At 44.3% G+C, this 25,413-nt stretch overlaps 1 protein-coding gene across 2 annotated transcripts; it reads left to right on the forward strand.

Annotated features, from left to right (window-relative positions):
• The first annotated feature begins 1,610 nt into the window (after window positions 1-1,610).
• Window positions 1,611-6,721, forward strand: LOC125551815. 2 transcript variants are annotated; one of them, XM_048715176.1, is made up of 7 exons: window positions 1,615-2,750; window positions 4,869-4,949; window positions 5,096-5,170; window positions 5,721-5,765; window positions 5,883-5,972; window positions 6,058-6,159; window positions 6,286-6,721. In XM_048715176.1, the coding sequence occupies exons 1-7, from the start codon at window positions 2,184-2,186 to the stop codon at window positions 6,466-6,468; spliced, it is 1,143 nt and encodes a 380-aa protein (XP_048571133.1). In that variant the 5' UTR covers window positions 1,615-2,183; the 3' UTR covers window positions 6,469-6,721. The 2 variants fall into 2 exon arrangements, with proteins under 2 accessions (XP_048571134.1, XP_048571133.1); XM_048715177.1 differs by lacking the exon at window positions 5,883-5,972 and having other exon boundaries at window positions 1,611-2,750.
• The last annotated feature ends 18,692 nt before the right edge of the window (window positions 6,722-25,413 follow it).

Below are 25,413 nucleotides of genomic sequence, written 5' to 3' on the forward strand. Positions count from 1 at the left end.
TGGCATTCTGCAGTTCAGTACACATATACAGTCCGTTCCTTTGATACTGATGCACATTTAGTTTAGATCCGATGTAAGTCTTGCAAGTACTTTGGATGATTACTCATGGTTGCTTTGCTACCTCTTTTCCCCTTTACTCGGTTGCTGCGATCAGATGGTGGATCCCAGGAGTCAGATGCCAACACCGACGACGTCTTCTACCCCGATGGAGACTATTACTACGTGGAGACCGCCGAGTACATAGGAATAATTAGGAGGTCCCAAGCAGGAGGTCTTGCCTCTTCGATCGTTGTTGCTTTTGTGCTAGCCTTCTTACGGCAGGCTTGTTTAACTTTATGTCTGTACTTAGATATGTTGCTTCCGTTGACACTTGTGTATTGAGCTTATGTATTCGAGCTCTCGAGGCCCCTAGCTTGTAATATAAAGCTTGTATTGTTTCAATTTGTGTCTAGACTTGTGTTGTAATATCTTCCCGTGAGTCACTGATCTTGATTGTACACATTTGCATGTATCATTAGTGTACGACTGAATCGAGGGCGTTACAGACGCTACAGTGCCGTTCCCTTACTGAAGGCGCCGCCTTGGAGCCCATTGTTCATCATACACGGCTTCTCCTCTTTGCGGTGGCTCACCCACGGTTGAGAGCCCCAACGACTTCGTAGTAGTGCTCAGTGTTTCATCTGATATTTGCTTGGAGTTTGTTGGGGTGGTGTTGCTGTTTTTAGTGTCCTTGTATCCAGCCTTGGGTGTGTGTGTGTGTTTGTATCGACTTGTATGGTGAATGTTGCTTTATATAGAAAGCGGGACAAAACCTTTTTTTGTCATTTCAATTTGTATTGTAACGTACAAGGCCTTAGAACAACTCCAACAGATCCTGTATCTATAAAAAAACTAACATCTAGAGGAAGTTTGGGCCAAAAAATATCTCCAACAGATCCTGTGAACATGAAATAAATTTACGCGATTATGTAAACTTGATCTCAATTTACCTCTCGTTTTGCAGAAGTTTTGCATCGTGTAAACTTTTCTTGGCAAGATAACCGCTTGAAAGTTCACGCCGTACTCGCCGGACCATCGCGCCCCACCGCAACTCGCCGGAGCTCCCTGTCGCCCCACCACGCCGCCATGCACCGCCCTGTCGTAGCTCGCCGTTGCGCACTGTCGCTCCATGCCGCTGCTCCACCGCGACGCCACGTCGAGGCCCTAGTGCGCCGCCGCGCCGCCACGCACCACCACTCCGCCTTGCCGGTCGTCCGTGTCACTGACATGCGGGCTTTTAGACTTGTTTAATTGAAAAGTAAAAAAAATAGTGAAAGAAGTTTACAGCTGACAAAAGTTGCTCTTAGGAAATTTCCTCTGAATTATTTTAGAGAACCGCTTAGAGCATTTCTAGCAGATCCTGTAAACCGTGCTACCGTAAATTTCGATTAAGGGATCTTGTAAAACTAATTTGTGGTACTGTTTTTGGCACGACAGTACATAATATATACTTAAACTTCGCGTCATCATTGTTCACTAGAGATCATCACACGTTCAAACACACAAACTTAAAAACATAGTAGATAAACCTAAATCTAAACTACTTTAGGGCCTGACGTTGAGGTAGTACTCGGTGGCGGACTTCTAGAGAATACGCGAGTTGGTCCCCTTCCTTGGTCACGTCGATCCGCGCGGTGGCGCATTCTTCTCCGGCCTCGAAGTCCTCCTCCTCCTTGTTGAGCTCGATCTTCGCCTCACGAAGACCCTTCGTGGTCGGCCAAAGGGCATCGCCGTTCTCGTCGAACTTGCTCTACGCCCGTGCGGCCACTGCCGCAGGAGAGAGCATCGCGCTCCCTGGCCTGCTTCGAGCGCCATGCCTCGACCGGGGGACGGCTGGAGCTGCCGGCCTCGATGTTGTGACGGGCTTGCTTGTGTGGACCGCCGCGGCCCTGCGGCCACCATGCCCTCCCCACCCCTCCCGGGCATTGATATGCTCAAAAGGGATTGTGCGCGCAAGAAACGGTCGCCGGAGTGGGTGAATTTCGCGCCGGAGCAAGGGGATTTACGTCGGAGGCGGATGGGGAAAATGGCTAATAAGAACCCTAAATCGGCTGGAATCCGGTACATATAGCAGTGGAGCCGGGATTTTTTACTGGATCTGCTCGGACCGAAATTTTACCGTTTCGTGTGAATCGGCCGAAATTATGAGGGCCGGCGGGATCAGCCCCGCCTCTCGCATGGTAGACGCTACTTCTGTGGTTCCAATCAACGCAATCCCATCGTCTATCATATCGTCTCCGAGTTCGAACTCCCCAATTCCTGGCCAATCAATCGTTCCAACGATGTGCTCCTGCGCGCCCCTCCCCCACCCACCCTTCAAACCCGCGCCCGCGCCCCATCCAAACCTAAACCCAAATCCCAACGCCGCCTCCGCGCACGGACCAACACTGCTCCGCTGCGCCCTCGTCGCGCGCGCGGCCGCAAGGGACGATCCGCCGCCGGCGCCGTCCAGCTTCGACTTCCTGGCGCTGAAGCGGGAGCTCGAGGAGCAGGAGGAGGCGGTGGTCCCTGTGGATGCGACGGAGGGAGGAGGAGACGAGGTTGTTAACGAGGAAGATGGCGAGAGGGAGCCAAAGAGGATTGTTAGCAGCGGGAGGAGGACAGGGAGGCAAATGGCGAGGCGGTCGGGGCTGCTCGCGAAGCAGGTGATCAGCGTCAGCTCAGCGCGGAGCCTCGGGTTCGTGTCTCAGCTGTGGGTCGACGCCTCGTCGGTACGGGCTCCTCCTCCCTGCACCTGTTTTCGGTTGGCCAAACTATCTGATGTGACTTTGGCCAGTTCATGAGTGGCGATTACAAATTACGGTTCACATCCTTGTGTTTGTTTGTTACTGTAGTTGTTCCCGCATTCTATATGAGTGGCACGATCTAATATCACGACAATGCTTTCCTTGGTTATCTATCAACTATCATCACGACTAACAAATTTAGTTGTTCTGCTCGGTCTCAAGTCATACTACCTGTGATATGTTCAGTGTAAAGTGCAATGTGTATCGTGTTAATGTTCTAGCGTAATTGGCAGATCTGGCTTGTCATTTCTTCTTCTTCTTCTTCTATTGGCACACATTTCCTAGCTGCTAAGGGGTCCTTTCCTCCATAAAGTTTGGATTCCACTCTCTGTATCAGATCAACGAACTGTGGATGCTTTCTAGTAAACTGTGACACATAGAGGGTCAGCTACATCCTTGCTTAGGCAATACTGAGTAATTTTAAGGGTCCATTTAGTATTATGACTAACGAGCACTAAAGGATTGATCAGGAAACAGGGGCATTCGACCCACCTTTTGGTTTGGACACCAAATCATCATGAAGTTTCTAAAGTATTTGATGATGTAGCCTCTAGAGTGTTCTAGCCTTTAAAATTTCAACTTCCAATTAAAAGTTTGTCAGAAGAAACAAATACAATTTACTTCTTAAGGCCCAGTGAACCAGGAGTGTCTTGATGCCAACCTAACTGTACGAGAAAAATGAAGATGGATAAAAAAATAAGAATGTATCCTCTTCATCTTCCTCAGCCAGCGAAGCTCAGGGACTCTTTGATTCGTAGGATTTCCCAAATGCAGGAATAGGAAAAACGTGGGATTGGAATGGCATGTCATCTTGAATCCTACATGATTGTATGAGTGTTTGATTGTGCATAAGAAAAACGTAGGATTCTTTCAAAGAGGTTTGAGTGGATGGAAAATTTCCTATGAAATCTAGTGCAAATGAATCCTATGGAAAAATTCCTACGGTTTACAATCCTACGAATCAAACAACCCACATAGGAAAAAATCCTAAGGATTAGAATCCTTCAAAATTCCTTTGAGAATCCTTTGAATCAAAGAAGCCCTTAATTGGAAGTTGAAATTTTAAAGGCTGGAACACTCTAGAGGCTACATCATCAAATACTTTAGAAACTTCATGATGATTTGGTGTCCAAACCAAGCCTACTTGTCATCAGTATCAATCATCAATATTACCTGTTTTTTTCTGGCAACATCCTCGCTGATGAGTCCAAATAGCCCTCACTTTATGATGTGCGCCTTCAGTAGAGAAATTGCCCACAAGTAAGTAACTTTAAGAGTATATTATTTGGTGTTGGCAAACAAGAATGAAGGTCACATTATTGCTCCAAGTATTAACAACCTGTAATAACGCTGCAATGAGGGTACGCCTGACCTTGTGGGTCCTATCCTAGTTTATAGTCATAGATCAAATCTGGTATTGGATCTAGTTTATTATCATAGACCACGCTCCACCTTCCTCTTATTATTTCGAAGAAATCCTCTTATGTTTTGATATGAATCTTCCTCTTCTTAGGATTCACATGTTTAAACAGAACATTTTCCTAGTCGTAAAAATATGGTACTCAATTGCCACAGTTGAACAATCTTTTATTCTGAGTCAGCCATCATCATATGCTAGCTAAACACATGTGCTTTGCCACAGATGGAAAATTTTAACTGATCATGTTAAGTTATTGTCGTCGTCACAGTTTCCTCTACGCTGTCGTGGCCATCTGAGTTCCTCCCAGAGCAGCTTAGGTCTTTGCATTGTACCCCGCGTTATGCTTAATTTCCATTAGAGATTTTTCTAGAGGTGGTTGAGTTGGTTTGTGGAAAATCTTCATTGTATTGACAGTTAGTTTTTTATATTTGCTGTTAGATGTTTCTAGGAACGTTGGAAATAGAGGTGGGAAGCATGGATGAACTGCGCCTCAGCAATTAGTGCTCATAAGATAGGAAAGATGACATACCTATTTAGGAAGTGTTATGTTTTGTGGTAATAATCATTTTTAACATTAATGCCACAGTTTTTTCTTGATTTTGTTCTATTTCATTTTTCTCCAGTGGGTTGTGGCATTGGTTGAAGTGAGGCCAAGCTTGCTTTCAGGAGATGCGGACAAATTCCTTTTTGACGATATATATCAGGTTGAATATTCAAGAATGCTCGTTTATTTTTCAATGTACCCTTTATTCTTGTTATCCACCTTGACATAGTGAAGTATATATTCTTATTAATAGTGCAGCAGAAACTTCAGTTATAATGATATGCAAGGTACTAATTGCTTTTGTAGATTGGAGATGTTGTGCTTGTTGAGGATGAATCTGTGGTTGAGAACGAATTTAAGCTAGTTGGGCTGCATGGCTTGGTATGTTATCTTTATAAATTCAAACAAGGTCTTATTTTTCTGATTTTACTAGATATTTATAGCTTAGGACATCAGCCTTAAAATGTGAAGTGCTAGGTTGTTTTGTATGCCATTTTACAATTTGTAAGCACGTTCTCTTGCATTCTTCCTGTTATGCCCCCATTTACCATTACTCTCATGGATAAATGGATGTACTTCCCAATGTTTCTCAGTGGAGAGTGAACACAGGATTTTAGAGAACAACAGGAGCGCCTAGGAGCAAGACAAGTGAATCTAAACTATAATCCTTAATTCTTGTGCCCATGGCTAAAGTAGCGTGCATGTGTGGACCGGGGGAGGGAGGGGGGGGGGGGGGGGGGGGGGGGAGTACGAGCTAAACTCTACGCAGTACTACTTATGTAATGTTCATTGAAAGGGAATATTCTCGGTTCCATATCTTTTGGAAATCCTCTTAGTGCAGTCTTGTCTGAAAGTGAAAAGAACATCGATCTCAAGTTCTTGGCCATATCAGAACCAGCAGTACTTACTGGTCTGCAATATTATTTTTTAGGTTGGCTACAATGTTGTAACTTCCAGGCGGCGCAATGTCGGTAAGGTGAGTTTATCTGGTCTCTGAGAGAGGTAATCTGAGTGAATTTCATTTTCTCATTTGCATTTGAACAGTTAACTTAATTTTGATGTTCTTAAGCTACATTTTTTTATTATCTACTAGGTGCGTGGCTTCACTTTTAACATTAACTCAGGTGTTTTGGAGTCTCTTGAGCTCGATTCATTTGGGCTTACCATTGTCCCTGTTAGTCTGGTAATTTGGTTGGACACCTACCTGTCATCTTATAGGGCATATAAATCCATTGATTATGTCTCAGTATACCACTTATTCTTTACAGGTAAGCACGTACTGTTTATTTGTGGAAGATGTGCTTGATATAGTTTCTGATACAATCGTGGTGCATGAAGATGCAATCTCTCGTGTTCAACGGTTAACACAGGTAAGCATTACTGATTGTTTCTTGATAGAACCACTATTGGACTTAAAAGTACCGATTGCGTGGAGACCAAATCGTAATCGAAGCAACAACCTTGTTGAGTGAAAAATATTCTTAACTGAATGGTAGGGCATCTGGGGCACCCAAAATATGCAAGGACTTGGCGATCAGATAGGCGAGTACAACAGATATGGAAGGCGAAGAGCTAGGTCTGTTAAGAGACAAAATAGCCAGGGTAAGCCCATGGGCCGAAAGCTCCATAGGAAAACGCGGGATCCGGAGGATGAGTGGGAACTGCCAATGGAGTATTGACACACGCACACGCAACACTAGCTCTCTTCCCGTCCTCAGAGAAGAAGTGCTGTCCCACTGTTCTAGTTAGTGCTCAGCTACAATAGGATATGTCAGTTTTTTTTCTACATTATTGGAAGATCACGAATAGGAAAGGAAATAGTTTGGCCATCTTGGGCGTGCTTTGGCTTGGTGGGTTAGTAAAAAGCGAGTATGTCTGCCGACTTCCGACGTCCTAATTATGGTACAAAATGATTCATTTGTGGTGAGTTCATTTCTCATGTAATGATGAGGCTTCTTTTGACTTCACTGACACTCAACGACTGAAGTGTATATGCGTGTAATCATGTTGTGATGTACTACTACCACCGGAGACTGGACTAGTACTGCTTAGATTAGTATACCTCTAGCCAGAATGTCAAGATTCCTGCTATATTTGTACAAAAGGAAAAAAAACAACAGCTTGGTTTCTGAAAGGGAGGTCTGTGGCTACTTCAACCACTGATATGATTTTTCTCTTTTCTGTTCCTTTAAACTAGTGAAGCTGCGAGACCCTGTGGTTGACCGACTCACCTTTAGGCTGTAGCATGTTGCGTACTGACCGCAGACCCTCAGCCGAACCTGGAGTAGAATTTTAGCATCCGGCGACCTACCCAGTACGTATCTGCGTGTGCGTGTCCCTACGAGCACGTACTACTTTTTTGTTTCATTCTCGGCACCGGATCGATGCATTGTATGACAGCGTTGACACATTTATCGGCACCAGACTCTGCTGGCCATATTTGTGGTTCTGACATCTGCAACAGCTCAACCCATCAAAGATCACTCATCATCACTGCTCAGACAGTGCTGCTGCTTGAGCCGTTCGCTGGATCCATGGCGGTTTTCGCGGATCCATGGAATCACTCGCCGCGTACCGGTGGGCTCTATCCAAGGTAGAAAGAGCTGCTGCGCACGGCGTCTCGTGTGGCACTCTTTGTGCCATTTCGCTTTTAAATCTTCCGTCGAGTTGCGTTTCTTTTTTTGTTTTTAGAAAAAGGTATCGTCTATTTTGATTTGGGCAGCATCGGTTAGTGACGACCAAGGACAAAGATGAGAAACATCATCAAACGGACAACGGTATGTGGGGTCTCAGTTCTGGAAGTAGCCGTCCATATGATCTGAGCTCATCTACCTACACCCTGGCTTCTCACCTGCCTCCGGATTTCTCCTCAACCATATCAGTCGGTCACGGCAGGGTCGCAGTGTCCTTTTCATTAACGGCCAACCAAATCGCCTGTACAGAAAAAAAAACACAGTGCTCTGTGTTGCACGTCGTTTGAAATCTGCATCGACATATGGGGGTGCCCTGCTCCCCCGAAGGTACATGTGTTTGCGTGAAGAATTGTTACCAACTCCCTTGCCACTTTGGCCAACAAGTGCTCTAGACGACTTGAGGTGACTGATATTTGTCCCCTATGTGGTATGGAACGAGAGGATTGCTTCCATGCTCTGTGTAGGTGCACCCTGGCGAAGGAGTTGTGGCATGCCATGGCTAGGGACTGGAATATCTCAAGAATGGAGGAGGTGGTGAACACGGGGCCGGAGTGGCTCTTCTCACTCCTGGAGCCGCTTGATGAGGACACACGCATGATTGTTCTGATGACGTTGTGGCGTGTATGGCACGTCCGTAACGAGATCACCCACGAGAAGAAGCCTCCACCAACCGAAGCATCCAGGCGATTCCTCCAGGGCTACATCAACTCCTTGCTGTGCATCAAGCAACACCCTAAAGCTGACATGAAGAAGGGGAAGATGGTCGTCCTAGGGCCTCAGCAGCGCTCCGCTGCTCGTGCGGCTCCGAAGGAGGACATGAGATGGATACCACCTGGGAGGGCGAGCACCAAACTGAACACCGACGGGAGCTATGTCCCGGCGACAGGCACATCAGGTGGAGGGATGATCCTCCGTGATGATCTTGGGCAGATCATCTTCACGACATGCAGGGAGCTCCGAGCATGTGATAACGCCCTTGCAGCTGAACTTGAGGCGTGTAAGGAGGGGCTGGACTTGGCGCTGCACAGGACCGACCGGCCGATCGTCGTCGAGATGGACTCTTTGGAGGTGGTGGCCATGTGCACGGCCGCTTCGATTGATCGCTCTGTCCATCGCAACCTCGTGCGGGATATCAAAAGACTGACGACGACGGAGGGACGGAAGGTCCATTTTTCTCATTGTAGTCGTTCTCAGAATAAAGTAAGTCATGAACTTGCGTCTTATGGTCGTCGCACCCCCGTATTGCTGTATGGTTCCATTCAGGAACGGATGCCGTTGTAAACTTGGTGATGGCTGAATTGCCACCTTGAGTAATGAGAATTTCTATTTCCCGCAAAAAAAAATCTTATGGCTGTGACAATCGTGTAGAGTAAGAAACTGCGTCGCATGGACCGAGTAGCATTTTCAACTCCTTCCAAGTCCATAGAGTGAGAAGCACGCCATATCATACCATCACAAGAGCGAGTATCCAATGTGTCATGACGCAACACAGAACTATAAGGGGAAACCCCAAAAGAAGAGCAATAAGCCTGGCCACAGTGGGGGTATCTTAGCTAGTATTATACACGTGAAAATAGCAAACACGTTGATGTGGTAAAGAATTTAAAAAGAAAGAGAGAACTAGAGCAACATAGATAGATATTGTATCATATTAAATGTATACTACTTTGTGTCGTGAATGGTAATAAATAAAATAATTTATGATACTATGCATTATGAAGGTAGGATCGTACATTTTTTTTTAAAAAAAGAAGATAGCATTATATACTATTATTATATGCATGATACTAGTATATAATACTCTCCACTATGAGTAGCTTAAAACCCTGCTTACGCTTTTGCTTTGGCATGTAACAATTTTAATCATGAAGTGTCAACTATCTAGAGCAAGCGTAATTGCATACATTGTGTTGAAACTAGAATGCGAAGAGAGACTGTACTTGTGCGAGTCAGTTTTGAGGGAAATAAGAGCATTTACAGCCGGGCGCCCCAAACTGATCGGGTGAACGGCGTGCTTAGTGCCCGGTCACTCAGACGGCTCCTCACATCGGTCCTATATATTTGGACAGGCCGACACCCCGCATATCCAACTCAAATCTAGAGCGGATATGGTAGGCTTGAGCGCGTTCGCTCGTCGGTCTAGCCCAGCCTGACACTACAAAAAGCCTCCTTCAAACGAACCCTAGATCGAAGTCGGCCAGTCCACTCCTCTCGCTCTCTTTCTCATTTTTAGAAAAGAAGGATGACTCCCGGCCTCTGCATCTAGGCGATGCATACGGCCATTTTACTAACTATTCTCATAAGACCTTATAAAGCCAAACAACAGCAAGACTAAAACCACCGTCTAAGCAACAACTGTTGCTACACCTATCCAATTGATGAAGGGGCGTAGATAGTCTGGGCCTAATACGAAACAGATATCGCAGGCAAACCTAAACATCTAAGACCTGAGGTCCCAACCAGGACGCCTGCCTGGTATGGGGCACCTACCAGTCCGGCGCACTCCTCAACCAGGACGTCTGCCAGGTATGAGGCCGCCGCAACCACCTGCCACCAATCCATCTTCAGAGTTGTACTGTTGCATGTACCGTGCCAGGTCTCTCTGTCATCGACGCCACCACGACGCCCGACAGCGTCATCCTCCTGCGTGAGTCCATCCTCCCACAGCAAACTCTGAATCTGCACTGCACCACGCCATCAAGATCCGTCGCCATCAGTGTGTAGGATGAATCACCGCTCCACCAAAGAATCCATCCCTTGGTCCCTCGATCACGTGTGTATCTCCAAGAATGACGCCCCCAAGGGAGGAACGACACCAGAGCGCCGCCGTCATCCGATCTAGGGTTTCCCTTGGAGGTAGCAGAGAGTAGCCTTGAACTTCTCCACGGCGATGTCTTCAAGAAGGGAACGACGCAGATAGCGCCGCCACCGCCGGCCTTAGCAGACGCCGAAGGCAAGTTTTCACCCAGATTAGTTCAAAGGGATCCAACTCTCGTGCATGGGCCACCGTCACCACCAGCACCACCAGGCAGAACCCTGGAGCACCGACAGATCAGCGAGCCGCCGGCACCACCGCATCCAGATCGCCGGCCACGCCGGGCCGCCACCATCCCCCGCATCGTCCGGGTCAGAGACGGAGCCGCCGGCCGCGCACATGGACCACCGTGGCTTGCACACGCTGGAGCGCCGCCGAGAGCCCAACGCCCGCCACCGCTTGCCGAGGGCTGCCGCTGCGCGCCCCGAGCGGACTCCCACACACACCAGGGGAAATCGCGAGCATGAGCCCTGTCGTCGCCCCCAAGCCCGTGCCGGCGCGCCCCGCCTCCAGCGCGCCGCCAACAACCGTCGCGATCCGCCCGCGCTAGATCCAGCGAGTCGTGGGAGAAGAGATCCTGATACGTCTCCAATGTATCTATAATTTTTGATTGCTCCATGCTATATTATCTACTGTTTTGGACATTATTGGGCTTTATTATCCATTTTTACATTATTTTTCGGACTAACCTATTAACCGGAGGCCCAACCCAAAATTGCTGTTTTTTTTGCTTGTTTTAGGGTTTCGAAGAAAAGGAATATCAACCGGAGTCCAAACGGAATGAAACCTTCGGGAACGTGATTTTCTCAACGAACAAGACCCAGGAGACTTGGACCCTACATCAAGAAACAAAAGAGGAGGCCACGAGGTAGGGGGCGCGCCTACCCCCCCCAGGCGCGCCCTCCACCCTCGTGGGCCCCCTGTTGCTCCACCGACGTACTCATTCCTCCTATATATACCTACGTACCTCCAAACGATTAGATACAGAGCAAAAACCCTAATTCCACCGCCGCAACTTTCTGTATCCACGAGATCCCATCTTGGGGCCTGTTCCGGAGCTCCGCCAGGGGTATCCATCACGGAGGGCTTCTAAATCATCGCCATAGCCCCTCCGATGAAGTGTGAGTAGTTTACCTCAGACCTACGGGTCCATAGTTATTAGCTAGATGGCTTCTTCTCTCTTTTTGGTCTCAATACAATGTTCTCCCCCTCTTTTGTGGAGATCCATTCGATGTAATCTTCTTTTTGCGGTGTGTTTGTTGAGATCGATGAATTGTGGGTTTATAATCAAGTCTATCTATGAACAATATTTGAATCTTCTCTGAATTCTTTTATGTATGATTGGTTATCTTTGCAAGTCTCTTCAAATTATCAGTTTGGTTTGGCCTACTAGATTGATCTTTATTGCAATAGGAGAAGTGCTTAGCTTTGGGTTCAATCTTGCGGTGTCCTTTCCCAGTGACAGTAGGGGCAGCAAGGCACGTATTATATTCTTTCCATCGAGGATAACAAGATGGGGTTTTCATCATATCGCATGAGTTTATCCCTCTACATCATGTCATCTTGCTTAAGGCGTTACTCTGTTTTCATGAACTTAATACTCTAGATGCATGCTGGATAGCGGTCGATGAGTGGAGTAATAGTAGTAGATACAGGCAGGAGTCGGTCTACTTGTCTCGGACGTGATGCCTATATACATGATCATACCTAGATATTCTCATAACTATGCTCAATTCTGTCAATTTCTCAACAGTAATTCGTTCACCCACCGTAGAATACTTATGCTCTTGAGAGAAGCCACTAGTGAAACCTATGGCCCCCGGGTCTATCTTCGTCATATTAATCTTCCAATACTTAGCTATTTTCATTGCCTTTTATTTTACTTTGCATCTTTATCATAAAAATACCAAAAATATTATCTTATCATATCTATCAGATCTCACTCTCGTAGGTGGCCGTGTAGGGATTGACAACCCCTTATCGCATTGGTTGCGAGGATTTATTTGTTTTGTGCAGGTACGAGGGACTCGCGCGTAGCCTCCTACTGGATTGATACCTTAGTTCTCAAAAACTGAGGGAAATACTTACGCTACTTTGCTGCATCATCCCTTCCTCTTCGGGGAAAACCAACACAGTGCTTAAGAGGTAGAAAGAAGGATTTCTGGCGCCGTTGCCGGGGAGTCCACTCAAAAGTCAATATACCAAGTACCCATCACAATCCTTATCTCTCGCATTACATTATTTGGCATTTGCCTCTCGTTTTCCTCTCCCCCTCTTCACCCTAGCCGTTTTATTCGCCCTCTCTCTCTATCCTCCCTCTCTTTTTCCGTTCACCTCTTTTCCGTTTGCTTGTCGTTATGGCTAGTCCCTTATCTTCTCCATTGTCTCCCGAGAATGAAATTCTAAATTTTAAGCAAAGGGAGGGAGAAAATCTAAAAGATGCTTGGTATATAATTTGCAATGCTCAAAATAGATCTACCAGGAAGCAATCTACTTCCGTTCTTCTTCGCAATTTCTATGTAGGCGTAACTCCTTGGCACAGATATATCCTTGATATTATTACCGGAGGGAACTTCTTGGATAGCCATACTTTTGATTCTTATAATGCTATGGTAGATTTGTTTGGCTCACCCTCTCTTTTGGTTAATGGAACTATATTAACTTTGGAGCATGTAATGCAAAGGTTTGAAATTATTGAAAATAAGGTTGCTACCGTAGAGTTAATTGAATATTTGGATAAAAAGATCCACAACCGAATCTCTCAATATGGATCTAAAGTAGGAGTCATTTTGAAAAATATTAAAGAGAAGGAACCCATAGTTAATGAGAAAATAAGTCACGATTCCACTAGGATCAATAAACTTGAGGATATTATTGAAGGAAATATGCCCTAGAGGCAATAATAAAGTTATTATTTATTTCCTTATAATCATGATAAAAGGTTTATTATTCATGCTAGAATTGTATTAACCGGAAACATAATACATGTGTGAATACATAGACAAACAAAGTGTCACTAGTATGCCTCTACTTGACTAGCTCGTTAATCAAAGATGGTTATGTTTCCTAACCATGAACAATGAGTTGTTATTTGATTAACGGGATCACATCATTAAGAGAATGATCTGATTGACATGACCCATTCCATTAGCTTAGCACCCGATCGTTTAGTATGTTGCTATTGCTTTCTTCATGACTTATACATGTTCCTGTAACTATGAGATTATGCAACTCCCGTTTACCAGAGGAACACTTTGGGTACTACCAAACGTCACAACATAACTGGGTGATTATAAAGGAGTACTACAGGTGTCTCCAAAGGTACATGTTGGGTTGGCATATTTCGAGATTAGGTTTTGTCACTCCGATTGTCGGAGAGGTATCTCTGGGCCCTCTCCGTAATGCACATCACATAAGCCTTGCAAGCATTGCAACTAATGAGTTAGTTGCGGGATGATGTATTACAGAACGAGTAAAGAGACTTGCCGGTAACGAGATTGAACTAGGTACTGGATACCGACGATCGAATCTCGGGCAAATAACATACCGATGACAAAGGGAACAACGTATGTTGTTATGCGGTCTGACCGATAAAGATCTTCGTAGAATATGTAGGAGCCAATATGGGCATCCAGGTCCCGCTATTGGTTATTGACCGGAGATTTGTCTCAGTCATGTCTACATTGTTCTCGAACCGTAGGGTCCGCACGCTTAAAGTTACGATGACAGTTATTATGAGTTTTATGCATTTTGATGTACCGAAGTTTGTTCGGAGTCCCGGATGTGATCACGGACATGACGAGGAGTCTCGAAATGGTCGAGACATAAAGATCGATATATTGGAAGCCTATGTTTGGATATCGGAAGTGTTCGGGTGAAATCGGGATTTTACGGAGTACCGGAAGGTTACCGGAACCCCCCGGAAGCTAAATGGGCCATAATGGGCCTTAGTGGAAAAGAGAAGAGGCAGCCCCACATGGGCTGCGCGCCTCCCCCTTCCCCTAGTCCTAATTAGGACTAGGGAGGTGGCCGCCCCCTCTCTCTCTTTTCCCCCTCCGTGAATCCTATTCCAACTAGGAAAGAAGGGAGTCCTACTCCCGGTGGGAGTAGGACTCCTCCTGGCGCGCCTCTCCTGGCCGGCCGCACCCCCGCTTTGAGCCTTTATATACGGGGGCAGGGGGGCACCCCTAGACACACAAGTTGATCCACGTGATCGTTCCTTAGCCGTGTGCGGTGCCCCCTGCCACCATATTCCACCTCGATCATATCGTTGTAGTGCTTAGGCGAAGCCCTGCCTCGGTAGAACATCATCATCGTCACCACGCCGTTGTGCTGACGGAACTCATCCCCGAAGCTTTGCTGGATCGGAGCCCGGGGAGCGTCATCGAGCTGTACGTGTGCTAAGAACTCGGAGGTGCCGGAGTAACGGTGCTTGGATCGGTCGGATCGGGAAGACGTACGACTACTTCCTCTACGTTGCGTCAACGCTTCCGTTGCGGTCTACGAGGGTACGTAGACAACACTCTCCCCTCTCGTTGCTATGCATCACCATGATCTTGCGTGTGCGTAGAATTTTTTTTTGAAATTACTACGTTCCCAACAGTGGCATCCGAGCCTAGGTTTTATGTGTTGATGTTATATGCACGAGTAGAACACAAGTGAGTTGTGGGCGATATAAGTCATACTGCTTACCAGCATGTCATACTTTGGTTCGGCGGTATTGTTGGACGAAGCGACCCGGACCAACATTACGCGTATGCTTATGCGAGACCGGTTCTCCCGACGTGCTTTGCACAGAGGTGGCTTGCGGGCGACAGTTTCTCCAACTTTAGTTGAACCGAGTGTGGCTACGCCCGGTCCTTGCGAAGGTTAAAACAGCACCAACTTGACAAACTATCGTTGTGGTTTTGATGCGTAGGTGAGATTGGTTCTTGCTTAAGCCCGTAGCAGCCACGTAAAACTTGCAACAACAAAGTAGAGGACGTCTAACTTGTTTTTGCAGGGCATGTTGTGATGTGATATGGTCAAGACATGATGCTGAATTTTATTGTATGAGATGATCATGTTTTGTAACCGAAGTTATCGGCAACTGGCAGGAGCCATATGGTGTCGCTTTATTGTATGCAATGCAATCGCGATGTAATGCTTTACTTTATTACTAAGCGGTAGTGATAGTCGTAGAAGCATAAGATTGGCGAGACGACAACGATGCTATGATGGAGATAAGGTGTCACGCCAGTGACGATGGTGATCACGACGGTGCTTCGGAGATGGAGATCACAAGGCACAAGATGATGATGGCCATATCATATCACTTATATTGATTGCATGTGATGTTTATCTTTTTATGCATCTTATCTTGCTTTGATTGACGGTAGCATTATAAGATGATCTCTCACTAATTATCAAGAAGTGTTCTCCCTGAAGTATGCACCGTTGCGAAAGTTCGTCGTGCCCAGACACCACATGATGATCGGGTGTAATAAGCTCTACGTCCATCTACAACGGGTGTAAGACAGTTTTGCACACGCAGAATACTCAGGTTATACTTGACGAGCCAAGCATATACAGACATGGCCTCGGAACACGGAGACCGAAAGGTCGAGCGTGAATCATATAGTAGATATGATCAACATAATGATGTTCACCAATGAAACTACTCCATCTCACGTGATGATCGGTTATGGTTTAGTTGATTTGGATCACGTAATCACTTTAGAGGATTAGAGGGATGTCTATCTAAGTGGGAGTTCTTTAATTAATTGATTAACTGACTTAAATTTATCATGAAACTTAGTACCTGATTAGTATCTTGCTTGTTTATGTTTGATTGTAGATAGATGGCTCGTGCTGTTGTTCCGTTGAATTTAATGCGTTCCTTGAAAAGCAAAGTTGAAGATGATGGTAGCAATTACACGGACTGGGTCTAACTTGAGAATTATCCTCATTGCTGCACAGAAGAATTACGTCCTGGAAGCACCGCTGGGTGCCAGGCCTGCTGCTGGAGCAACACCGATGTTATGACCGTCTGGCAGAGCAAAGCTGATGACTACTCGATAGTTCAGTGTGCCATGCTTACGGCTTAGAATCGGGACTTCAACGACGTTTTTGAACGTCATGGAGCATATGAGATGTTCCAGGAGTTGAAGTTAATATTTCAAGCAAATGCCCCGGATTGAGAGATATGAAGTCTCCAATAAGTTCTATAGCTGCAAGATGGAGGAGAATAGTTTTGTCAGTGAACATATAATCAAAATGTCTGGGTATAATAATCACTTGATTCAATTGGGAGTTAATCTTCAGCTGTTGCGTCATTGACAGAATTCCTCAATCACTGCCACCATAGCTACAAGAGCTTCGTGATGAACTATAATATGCAAGGGATGAATAAGACTATTCCCGAGCTCTTCGCAATGCTGAAAGCTGCGGAGGTAGAAATCAAGAAGGAGCATCAAGTGTTGATGGTCAACAAGACCACTAGTTTCAAGAAAAAGGGCAAAGGGAAGAAGAAGGGGAACTTCAAAAGAACGGCAAACAAGTTGCTACTCAAGAGAAGAAACCCAAACCTGGACCTAAGCCTGAAACTGAGTGCTTCTACTGCAAGAAGACTGTCACTGGAAGCGGAACTGCCCAAGTATTTGGGCGGATAAGAGGATGGCAAGGTGAACAAAGTATAATGTTGAATATACATGTTATTTGATGTGTACCTACTAATGCTCGCAGTAGAACCTGGTATTTTGATACTGTTCTGTTGCTAATATGCAACTCGAACAGGGACTACGGGATTAAGCGAAGGATTGGCTAAGGACGAGTGACGATGCGTGGAAACGGTTCAAAGTCGATGTGATCGCAGTCGGCACGCTACCTCTACATCTACCTTCGGGATTAATATTAGACCTAAATAATTGTTATTTGGTGCCAGCGTTAAGCATGAACATTATATCTGGATCTTGTTTGATGCGAGACGGTTATTCATTTAAATCAGAGAATAATGGTTGTTCTATTTATATGAGTAATATCTTTTATGGTCATGCACCCTTGAAGAGTGGTCTATTCTTGTTGAATATCGATAGTAGTAACACACATATTACATATTCATAATGTTGAAGCCAAAAGATGCAGAGTTGATAATGATAGTGCAACTTATTTGTGGCACTGCCGTTTAGGTCATATCGGTGTAAAGCGCATGAAGAAACTCCATACTGATGGACTTTTGGAACCACTTGATTATGAATCACTTGGTACTTGCGAACCGTGCCTCATGGGCAAGATGACCAAAACGCCGTTCTCCGGTACTATGGAGAGAGCAACAGATTTGTTGGAAATCATACATACAGATGTATGTGGTCCGATGAATATTGAGGCTCGTGGCGGATATCGTTATTTTCTCACCTTCATAGATGATTTGAAGCAGATATGGGTATATCTACTTAATGAAACATAAGTCTGAAACATTTGAAAAGTTCAAAGAATTTCAGAGTGAAGTTGAAAATCATCGTAACAAGAAAATAAAGTTTCTACGATCTGATCGTGGAGGAGAATATTTGAGTTACGAGTTTGGTGTACATTTGAAACAATGTGGAATAGTTTCGCAACTCACGCCACCCGGAACACCACAGCGTAATGGTGTGTTCCGAACGTCGTAATCGTACTTTACTAGATATGGTGCGATCTATGATGTCTCTTACTGATTTACCGCTATCGTTTTGGGGATACGCTCTAGAGACGGCCGCATTCACGTTAAATAGGGCACCATCAAAATCCGTTGAGACGACGCCTTATGAACTATGGTTTGGCAAGAAACCAAAGTTGTCGTTCTGAAAGTTGGGGCTGCGATGCTTATGTGAAAAAGCTTCAACCTGATAAGCTCTAACCCAAATCAGAGAAATGTGTCTTCATAGGATACCCAAAGGAAACTATTGGATACACCTTCTATCACAGATCCGAAGGCAAGACTTTTTGCTAAATCGGAAACTTTCTAGAGAGGAGTTTCTCTCCAAAGAAGTGAGTGGGAGAAAGTAGAACTTTGACGAGGTAACTGTACACCTGCTCCCTTATTGGAAAGTAGTACATCACAGAAACTGTTTCAGTGACACCTACACCAATTAGTGAGGAAGCTAATGATAATGATCATGAAACTTCAGAACAAGATACTACTGAACCTCTAGATAACCAGAGTGAGATCCGCACCAGAGTGGTACGTAATCCTGTTCTGGAAGTCATGCTACTAGATCATGATGAACCTACGAAACTATGAAGAAGCGATGGTGAGCCCAGATTCCAAAATGGCTTGAAGCCATGAAATCTGAGATGGGATCCATGTATGAGAACAAAGTGGACTTTGGTTGACTTGCCTCGATGATCCGGCAAGCAATTGAGAATAAATGGATCTTCAAGAAGAAGACTGACGCTGACGGTAATGTTACTGTCTACAAAGCTCGACTTGTCGCAAAAGGTTCGACAAGTTCAAGGGTTGACTACGATGAGACCTTCCTCACCCGTAGTGATGCTTAAGTCTGTCGAATCATGTTAGCAATTGCCGCATTTTATGATTATGAAATTTGCAAATGGATGTTCAAAAACTGCATTCTTGAATGGATTTCTGGAAGAAGAGTTGTATATGATGCAACCAGAAGGTTTTGTCGATCCAAAGGGAGCTAACAAAGTGTGCAAGCTCCAGCGATCCATTTATGGACTGGTGCAAGCCTCTCGGAGTTGGAATAAACGCTTTGATAGTGTGATCAAAGCATTTTGGTTTTATACAGACTTTTGGAGAAGCCTGTATTTACAAGAAAGTGAGTGGGAGCTCTGTAGCATTTCTGATATTATATGTGGATGACATATTATTGATTGGAAATGATATAGAATTTTGGATAGCATAAAGGGATACTTGAATAAGAGTTTTTCAATGAACTATCTCCGAGAAGCTGCTTACATATTAGGCATTAAGATCTATAGAGATAGATCAAGACGCTTAATTGGACTTTCAAACAAACATACCTTGACAAAGTTTTGAAGAAGTTCAAAATGGATCAAGCAAAGAAAGGGTCTTGCCTGTGTTACAAGGTGTGAAGTTGAGTAAGACTCAATGCCCGACCACTGCAGAAGATAGAGAGAAAATGAAAGATGTTCCCTATGCTTCAGCCATAGGCTCTTTATCATGTATGCAATGTTGTGTACTAGACCTGATGTGTGCTTTGCTATAAGTCTAGCATGGAGGTACCAAAGTAATCCAGGAGTGGATCATTGGACAGCGGTCAAGAACATCCTGAAATACCTGAAAAGGACTAAGGATATGTTTCTCATATATGGAGGTGACAAAGAGCTCGTCGTAAATGGTTACGTTGATGCAAGCTTTGACACTGATCCGGAAAATTCTAAATCGCAAACCGGATACGTGTTTACATTAAACGGTGGAGCTATCAGTTGGTGCAGTTCTAAACAAAGCGTCGTAGCAGGATCTACATGTGAAGCGGAGTACATAGCTGCTTCGGAAGCAGCGAACGAAGGAGTCTGGATGAAGGAGTTCATATCCGATCTAGGTGTCATACCTAGTGCATCGGGTCCAATGAAAATCTTTTGTGACAATACTGGTGCAATTGCCTTGGCAAAGGAATCCAGATTTTCCAAGAGAACCAAGCACACCAAAAGACGCTTCAACTCCATCCGGGATCAAGTCTAGGTGGGAGACGTAGAGATTTGCAAGATACATACGGATCTGAATGTTGCAGACCCATTGACTAAGCCTCTTCCATGAGCAAAACATGATCAACACCAAGGCTCCATGGGTGTTAGAATCATTATTGTGTAATCTAGATTATTGACTCTAGTGCAAGTGGGAGATTGATGGAAATATGCCCTAGAGGCAATAATAAAGTTATTATTTATTTCCTCGTATCATGAAAAGTTTATTATTCATGCTAGAATTGTATTAACCGGGAAACATAATACATGTGTGAATACATAGACAAACAGAGTGTCACTAGTATGCCTCTACTTGACTAACATGTAAATCATGAAAGATGGTTATGTTTCCTAACCATAACAATGAGTTGTTATTTGATTAACGGGATCACATCATTAAGAATGATCTGATGACATGACCCCCAATTCCATTAGCTTAGCACCCGATCGTTTAGTATGTTGCTATTGCTTTCTTCATGACTTATACTATGTTCCTATGACTATGAGATTATGCAACTCCCGTTTACCGGAGGAACACTTTGTGTGCTACCAAAGTCACAATACTGGGTGATTATAAAGGTGCTACAGGTGTCTCCAAAGGTACATGTTGTGGCGTATTCGAGATTAGGATTTGTCACTCCGATTGTCGGAGAGGTATCTCTGGGCCCTCTCGGTAGACACATCACTGCCTTGCAAGCATTGCAACTAATGATTTAGTTGCGGGATGATGTATTACGGAACAGTAAAGAGACTTGCCGGTAACGAGATTGAACTAGGTATTGGATACCGACGATCGAATCTCGGGCAAGTAACATACCGATGACAAAGGGAACAACGTATGTTTGTTATGCGGTCTGACCGATAAAAGATCTTCGTAGAATATGTAGGAGCCAATATGAGCATCCAGGTTCCGCTATTGGTTATTGACCGGAGACGTGTCTCGGTCATGTCTACATTGTTCTCGAACCCGTAGGGTCCGCACGCTTAAGGTTAACGATGACAGTTATATTATGAGTTTATGCATTTTGATGTACCGAAGGTTGTTCGGAGTCCCGGATGTGATCACGGACATGACGAGGAGTCTCGAAATGGTTGAGACGTAAAGATTGATATATTGGAAGCCTATGTTTGGATATCGGAAGTGTTCCGGGTGAAATCGGGATTTTACCGGAGTACCGGGAAGGTTACCGGAACCCCCCGCGAGCTAAATGGGCCATGATGGGCCTTAGTGGAAAAGAGAAGAGGCAGCCCTACATGGGCTGTGCGCCTCCCCCTTCCCCTAGTCCTATTAGGACTAGGAGAGGTGGCCGGCCCCCTCTCTCTCTTTTCCCCCTCCGCGAATCCTATTCCAACTAGGATTGGGGGGGGGATCCTACTCCCAGAGGGAGTAGGACTCTCCTGGCGCGCCACACCTTGGCCGGCCAGCCTCCCCCCTCTAGTCTTTTATATACTGAGACAGAGGCACCCTAGAACACAGAAGTTGATCCACGTGATCTATTCCTTAGCCGTGTGCGGTGCCCCCAGCCACCATAGTCCTCGATAATACTGTAGCGGAGTTTAGGCGAAGCCCTGCTGCTGTAGTACATCAAGATCGTCACCACGCCGTCGTGCTGACGGAACTCTTCCCCGCCAGTTTGCTGGATCGGAGTCCGGGGATCGTCATCGAGCTGAACGTGTGCTCGAACTCGGAGGTGCCGTAGTTTTGGTGCTTGATCGGTTGGATCGTGAAGACGTACGACTACTTCCTCTACGTTGTGTCAACGCTTCCACAGTCGGTCTGCGTGGGTACGTAGACAACACTCTCCCCTCTCGTTGCTATGCATCACATGATCTTGCGTGTCCGTAGGAAATTTTTTGAAATTACTACGAAACCCAACAATTATTACCAACTTGGGAACCGCATTTTCTTTCGTAAAGAATGCTCCAAGTCCTCCCACTAAAATTGCCAAGCTTATGTATGTTCCTAAAAATAAGGGTGAATCCTCTAGTAAGGAAACCGCGGATCTTAAATCTATAAATATTCATCCCAATCTTTTTGCTATCATTAAGGAACCATTTGTTACAAATGAATTTTTCGATCTTGTGCCTAAAAGTTTGATAATCAATAAAAATAAAGAAATTCCTAAAGATGTTAGATGCCTTATTGAAGAATTACCAACCAAAGATGGCAATACCTAGATCTATCCTTGTTTTTTATGCCTAGCTAGGGGCGTTAAACGATAGCACTTGTTGGGAGGCAACCCAATTTTATTTTTATTCTTTGATTTTTGCTCCTGTTTATAAATAATTTATTTAGCCTTTGTTTAGGTTGTGTTTTTGTGTTTAATTAGTGTTTGTGTCAAGTAGAACCATTGGGAAGACTTGGGAAAGGTCTTGATATCTTGCTGTAAAAAACAGAAACTTTAGCGCTCACGAGAACTGCTGCCATTTTTATTTGGAAAGTGATATTTAGTTAATTCTTTTTGCAGATGATTAATAGATAAATTCCTCACGTCTAGAAATTTATTTTAGAATTTTGGGGTTCCAGATCTTGCGCTAGCTACAGATTACTACAGACTGTTCTGTTTTTGACAGATTCTGTTTTTCGTGTGTTGTTTGCTTATTTTGATGAATCTATGGCTAGTAAAATAGTTTATAAACCATAGAGAAGTTGGAATACAGTAGGTTTAACACCAATATAAATAAAGAATGAGTTCATTACAGTACCTTGAAGTGGTCTTTTGTTTTCTTCGCTAACGGAGCTCACGAGATTTTCTACTTTGAGTTTTGTGTTGTGAAGTTTTCAAGTTTTGGGTAAAGATTTGATGGATTATGGAATAAGGAGTGGCAAGAGCCTAAGCTTGGGGATGCCCATGGCACCCCCAAGATAATCTAAGAACACCTAAAAGCCAAAGCTTGGGGATGCCCCGGAAGGCATCCCCTCTTTTCGTCTACTTCTATCGGTAACTTTACTTGGAGCTATATTTTTATTCACCACATGATATGTGTTTCGCTTGGAGCATCTTTTATTATTTGAGTCTTTATTTGTTAGTTTATCACAATCATCCTTGCTACACACACCTTTTGAGAGAGCCATACATGATTTGGAATTTGTTAGAATACTCTATGTGCTTCGCTTATATCATTTGAGTTATATAATTTTGCTCTAGTACTTCACTTATATCTTTTAGAGCACGATGGTGGATTTGTTTTATAGAAACTATTGATATCTCATGCTTCACTTAGATTATTTTGAGAGTCTTAAATAGCATGGTAATTTGCTTAAATAATCCTAATATGCTAGGTATTCAAGATTAGTAATTTTTTTCCTATGAGTGTTTTGAATACTAAGAGAAGTTTGACGCTTGATGATTGTTTTAAGATATGGAGGTAATAATATCAAAATCGTGCTAGTTGAGTAGTTGTGAATTTGAGAAGTGCTTGTGTTGAAGTTTGCAAGTCCCGTAGCATGCACGTATGGTAAACGTTATGTAACAAATTTGAAACATGAGGTGTTTTTTTATTGTATTCCTTATGAGTGGCGGTCGGGGACGAGCGATAGTCTTTTCCTACCAATCTATCCCCCTAGGAGCATGCGCGTAGTGCCGAGGTTTTTGATGACTTGTAGATTTTTGCAATAAGTATGTGAGTTCTTTATGATTAATGTTGAGTCCGTGGATTATACGCACTCTCACCCTTCCATCATTGCTAGCCTCTTCGGTACCATGCATTGCCCTTTCTCACCTTGAGAGTTGGTGCAAACTTCGTCGGTGCATCCAAACCCCGTGATATGATACGCTCTTTCACGCATAAACCTCCTTATATCTTCCTCAAAACAGCCACCATACCTACCTATTATGGCATTTCCATAGCCATTCTGAGATATATTGCCATGCAACTTTCCACCATTCCATTTATCATGACACATTCATCAGTGTCATATTGCTTAGCATGATCATGTAGTTGACATAGTATTTGTGGCAAATCCACCGTTCACAATTCTTTCATACATGTCACTCTTGGTTCATTGCATATCCCGGTACACTGCCAGAGGCATTCATATAGAGTCATCTTTTGTTCGAGCATCGAGTTGTAAATAAATAGAAGTGTGATGATCATCATTTTCTAGAGCATTGCCCCAAGTGAGGAAAAAAATAGAGAAATGCCATATAAAAAAGAGAAAGGCCCAAAAAAGAAAAAAATGAGAGAAAAAGAGAGAAGGGACAATGTTACTATCCTTTACCACACTTGTGTTTCAAAGTAGCACCATGATCTTCATGATAGAGAGTCTCCTATTTTGTCACTTTCATATACTAGTGGGAAATTTTTATTATAGAACTTGGCTTGTATATTCTAACAATGGGCCTCCTCAAGTGCCCTAGGTCTTCGTGAGCAAGCAAGTTGGATGCACACCCACTTAGTTTCTTTTGTTGAGCTTTCATACATTTATAGCTCTAGTGCATCCGTTGCATGGCAATCCCTACTCCTTACATTAACATCAATTGGTGGGCATTTCCATAGCCCATCGATTAGCCTTGTTGATGTGAGACTTTCTCCTTTTTTTGTCTTCTCCACATAACCCCATCATCATATTCTATTCCACCCATAGTGTTATGTCCATGGCTCGCGCTCATATATTGCGTGAAAGTTTATAGGTTTGAGATTGCTAAGGTATGAAACAATTGCTTGGCTTGTCATCGGGGTTGTGCATGATGAGAGCATTCTTGTGTGACGAAAATGGAGCATGACTAAACTATATGATTTTGTAGGGATGAACTTTCTTTGGCCAGGTTATTTTGAGAAGACATAATTGCTTAGTTAGTATACTTGATGTATTATTATTTTTATGTCAATATGAACTTTTGTCTTAAATCTTTCAGATCTGAATATTCATACCACAATTAAGAAGAATTACATTAAAATTATGCCAAGTAGCACTCCGCATCAAAAATTTTGTTTTTATCATTTACCTACTCAAGGACGAGCAGGAATTAAGCTTGGGGATGCTTGATAGTCTCCAAAGTATCTATAATTTTTGATTGCTCCATGCTATATTATCTACTGTTTTGGACATTATTGGGCTTCATTATCCACTTTTATATTATTTTTGGGACTAACCTACTAACCGGAGGCCCAGCCCAGAATTGCAGTTTTTTTGCCTATTTTAGGGTTTCAAGAAAAGGAATGTCAAACGGAGTCCAAACGGAATGAAACCTTCGGGAACGTGATTTTCTCACCGAACATGATCCAGGAGACTTGGACCCTACGTCAAGAAACAAAGGAGGAGGCCACGAGGTAGGGGGCGCGCGCCTACCCCCCAGGCGCGTTCTCCACCCTCATGGCCCCCCTGTTGCTCCACCGACGTACTCCTTCCTCCCATACCCTGTTCAAGAATTCATCCGATTAACCAGTTAACTTGCCGATTAATCCCTACTCATAGGGTCACCGAGTAG

Source organism: Triticum urartu, chromosome 4 (assembly GCF_003073215.2).
Source record: "Triticum urartu cultivar G1812 chromosome 4, Tu2.1, whole genome shotgun sequence".
NCBI lineage: Eukaryota > Viridiplantae > Streptophyta > Magnoliopsida > Poales > Poaceae > Triticum > Triticum urartu.

Excerpts from the sequence above, each read along its gene's own strand:
- LOC125551815 (XM_048715176.1), top strand. The coding sequence starts at position 2,184 with ATGAGGGCCGGCGGGATCAGCCCCGCCTCTCGCATGGTAGACGCTACT. Across the intron at positions 4,950-5,095 it reads TTTTTGACGATATATATCAG|ATTGGAGATGTTGTGCTTGT; the intron begins GTTGAATATTCA and ends TTGCTTTTGTAG. Across the intron at positions 6,160-6,285 it reads GTGTTCAACGGTTAACACAG|GGCATCTGGGGCACCCAAAA; the intron begins GTAAGCATTACT and ends ACTGAATGGTAG.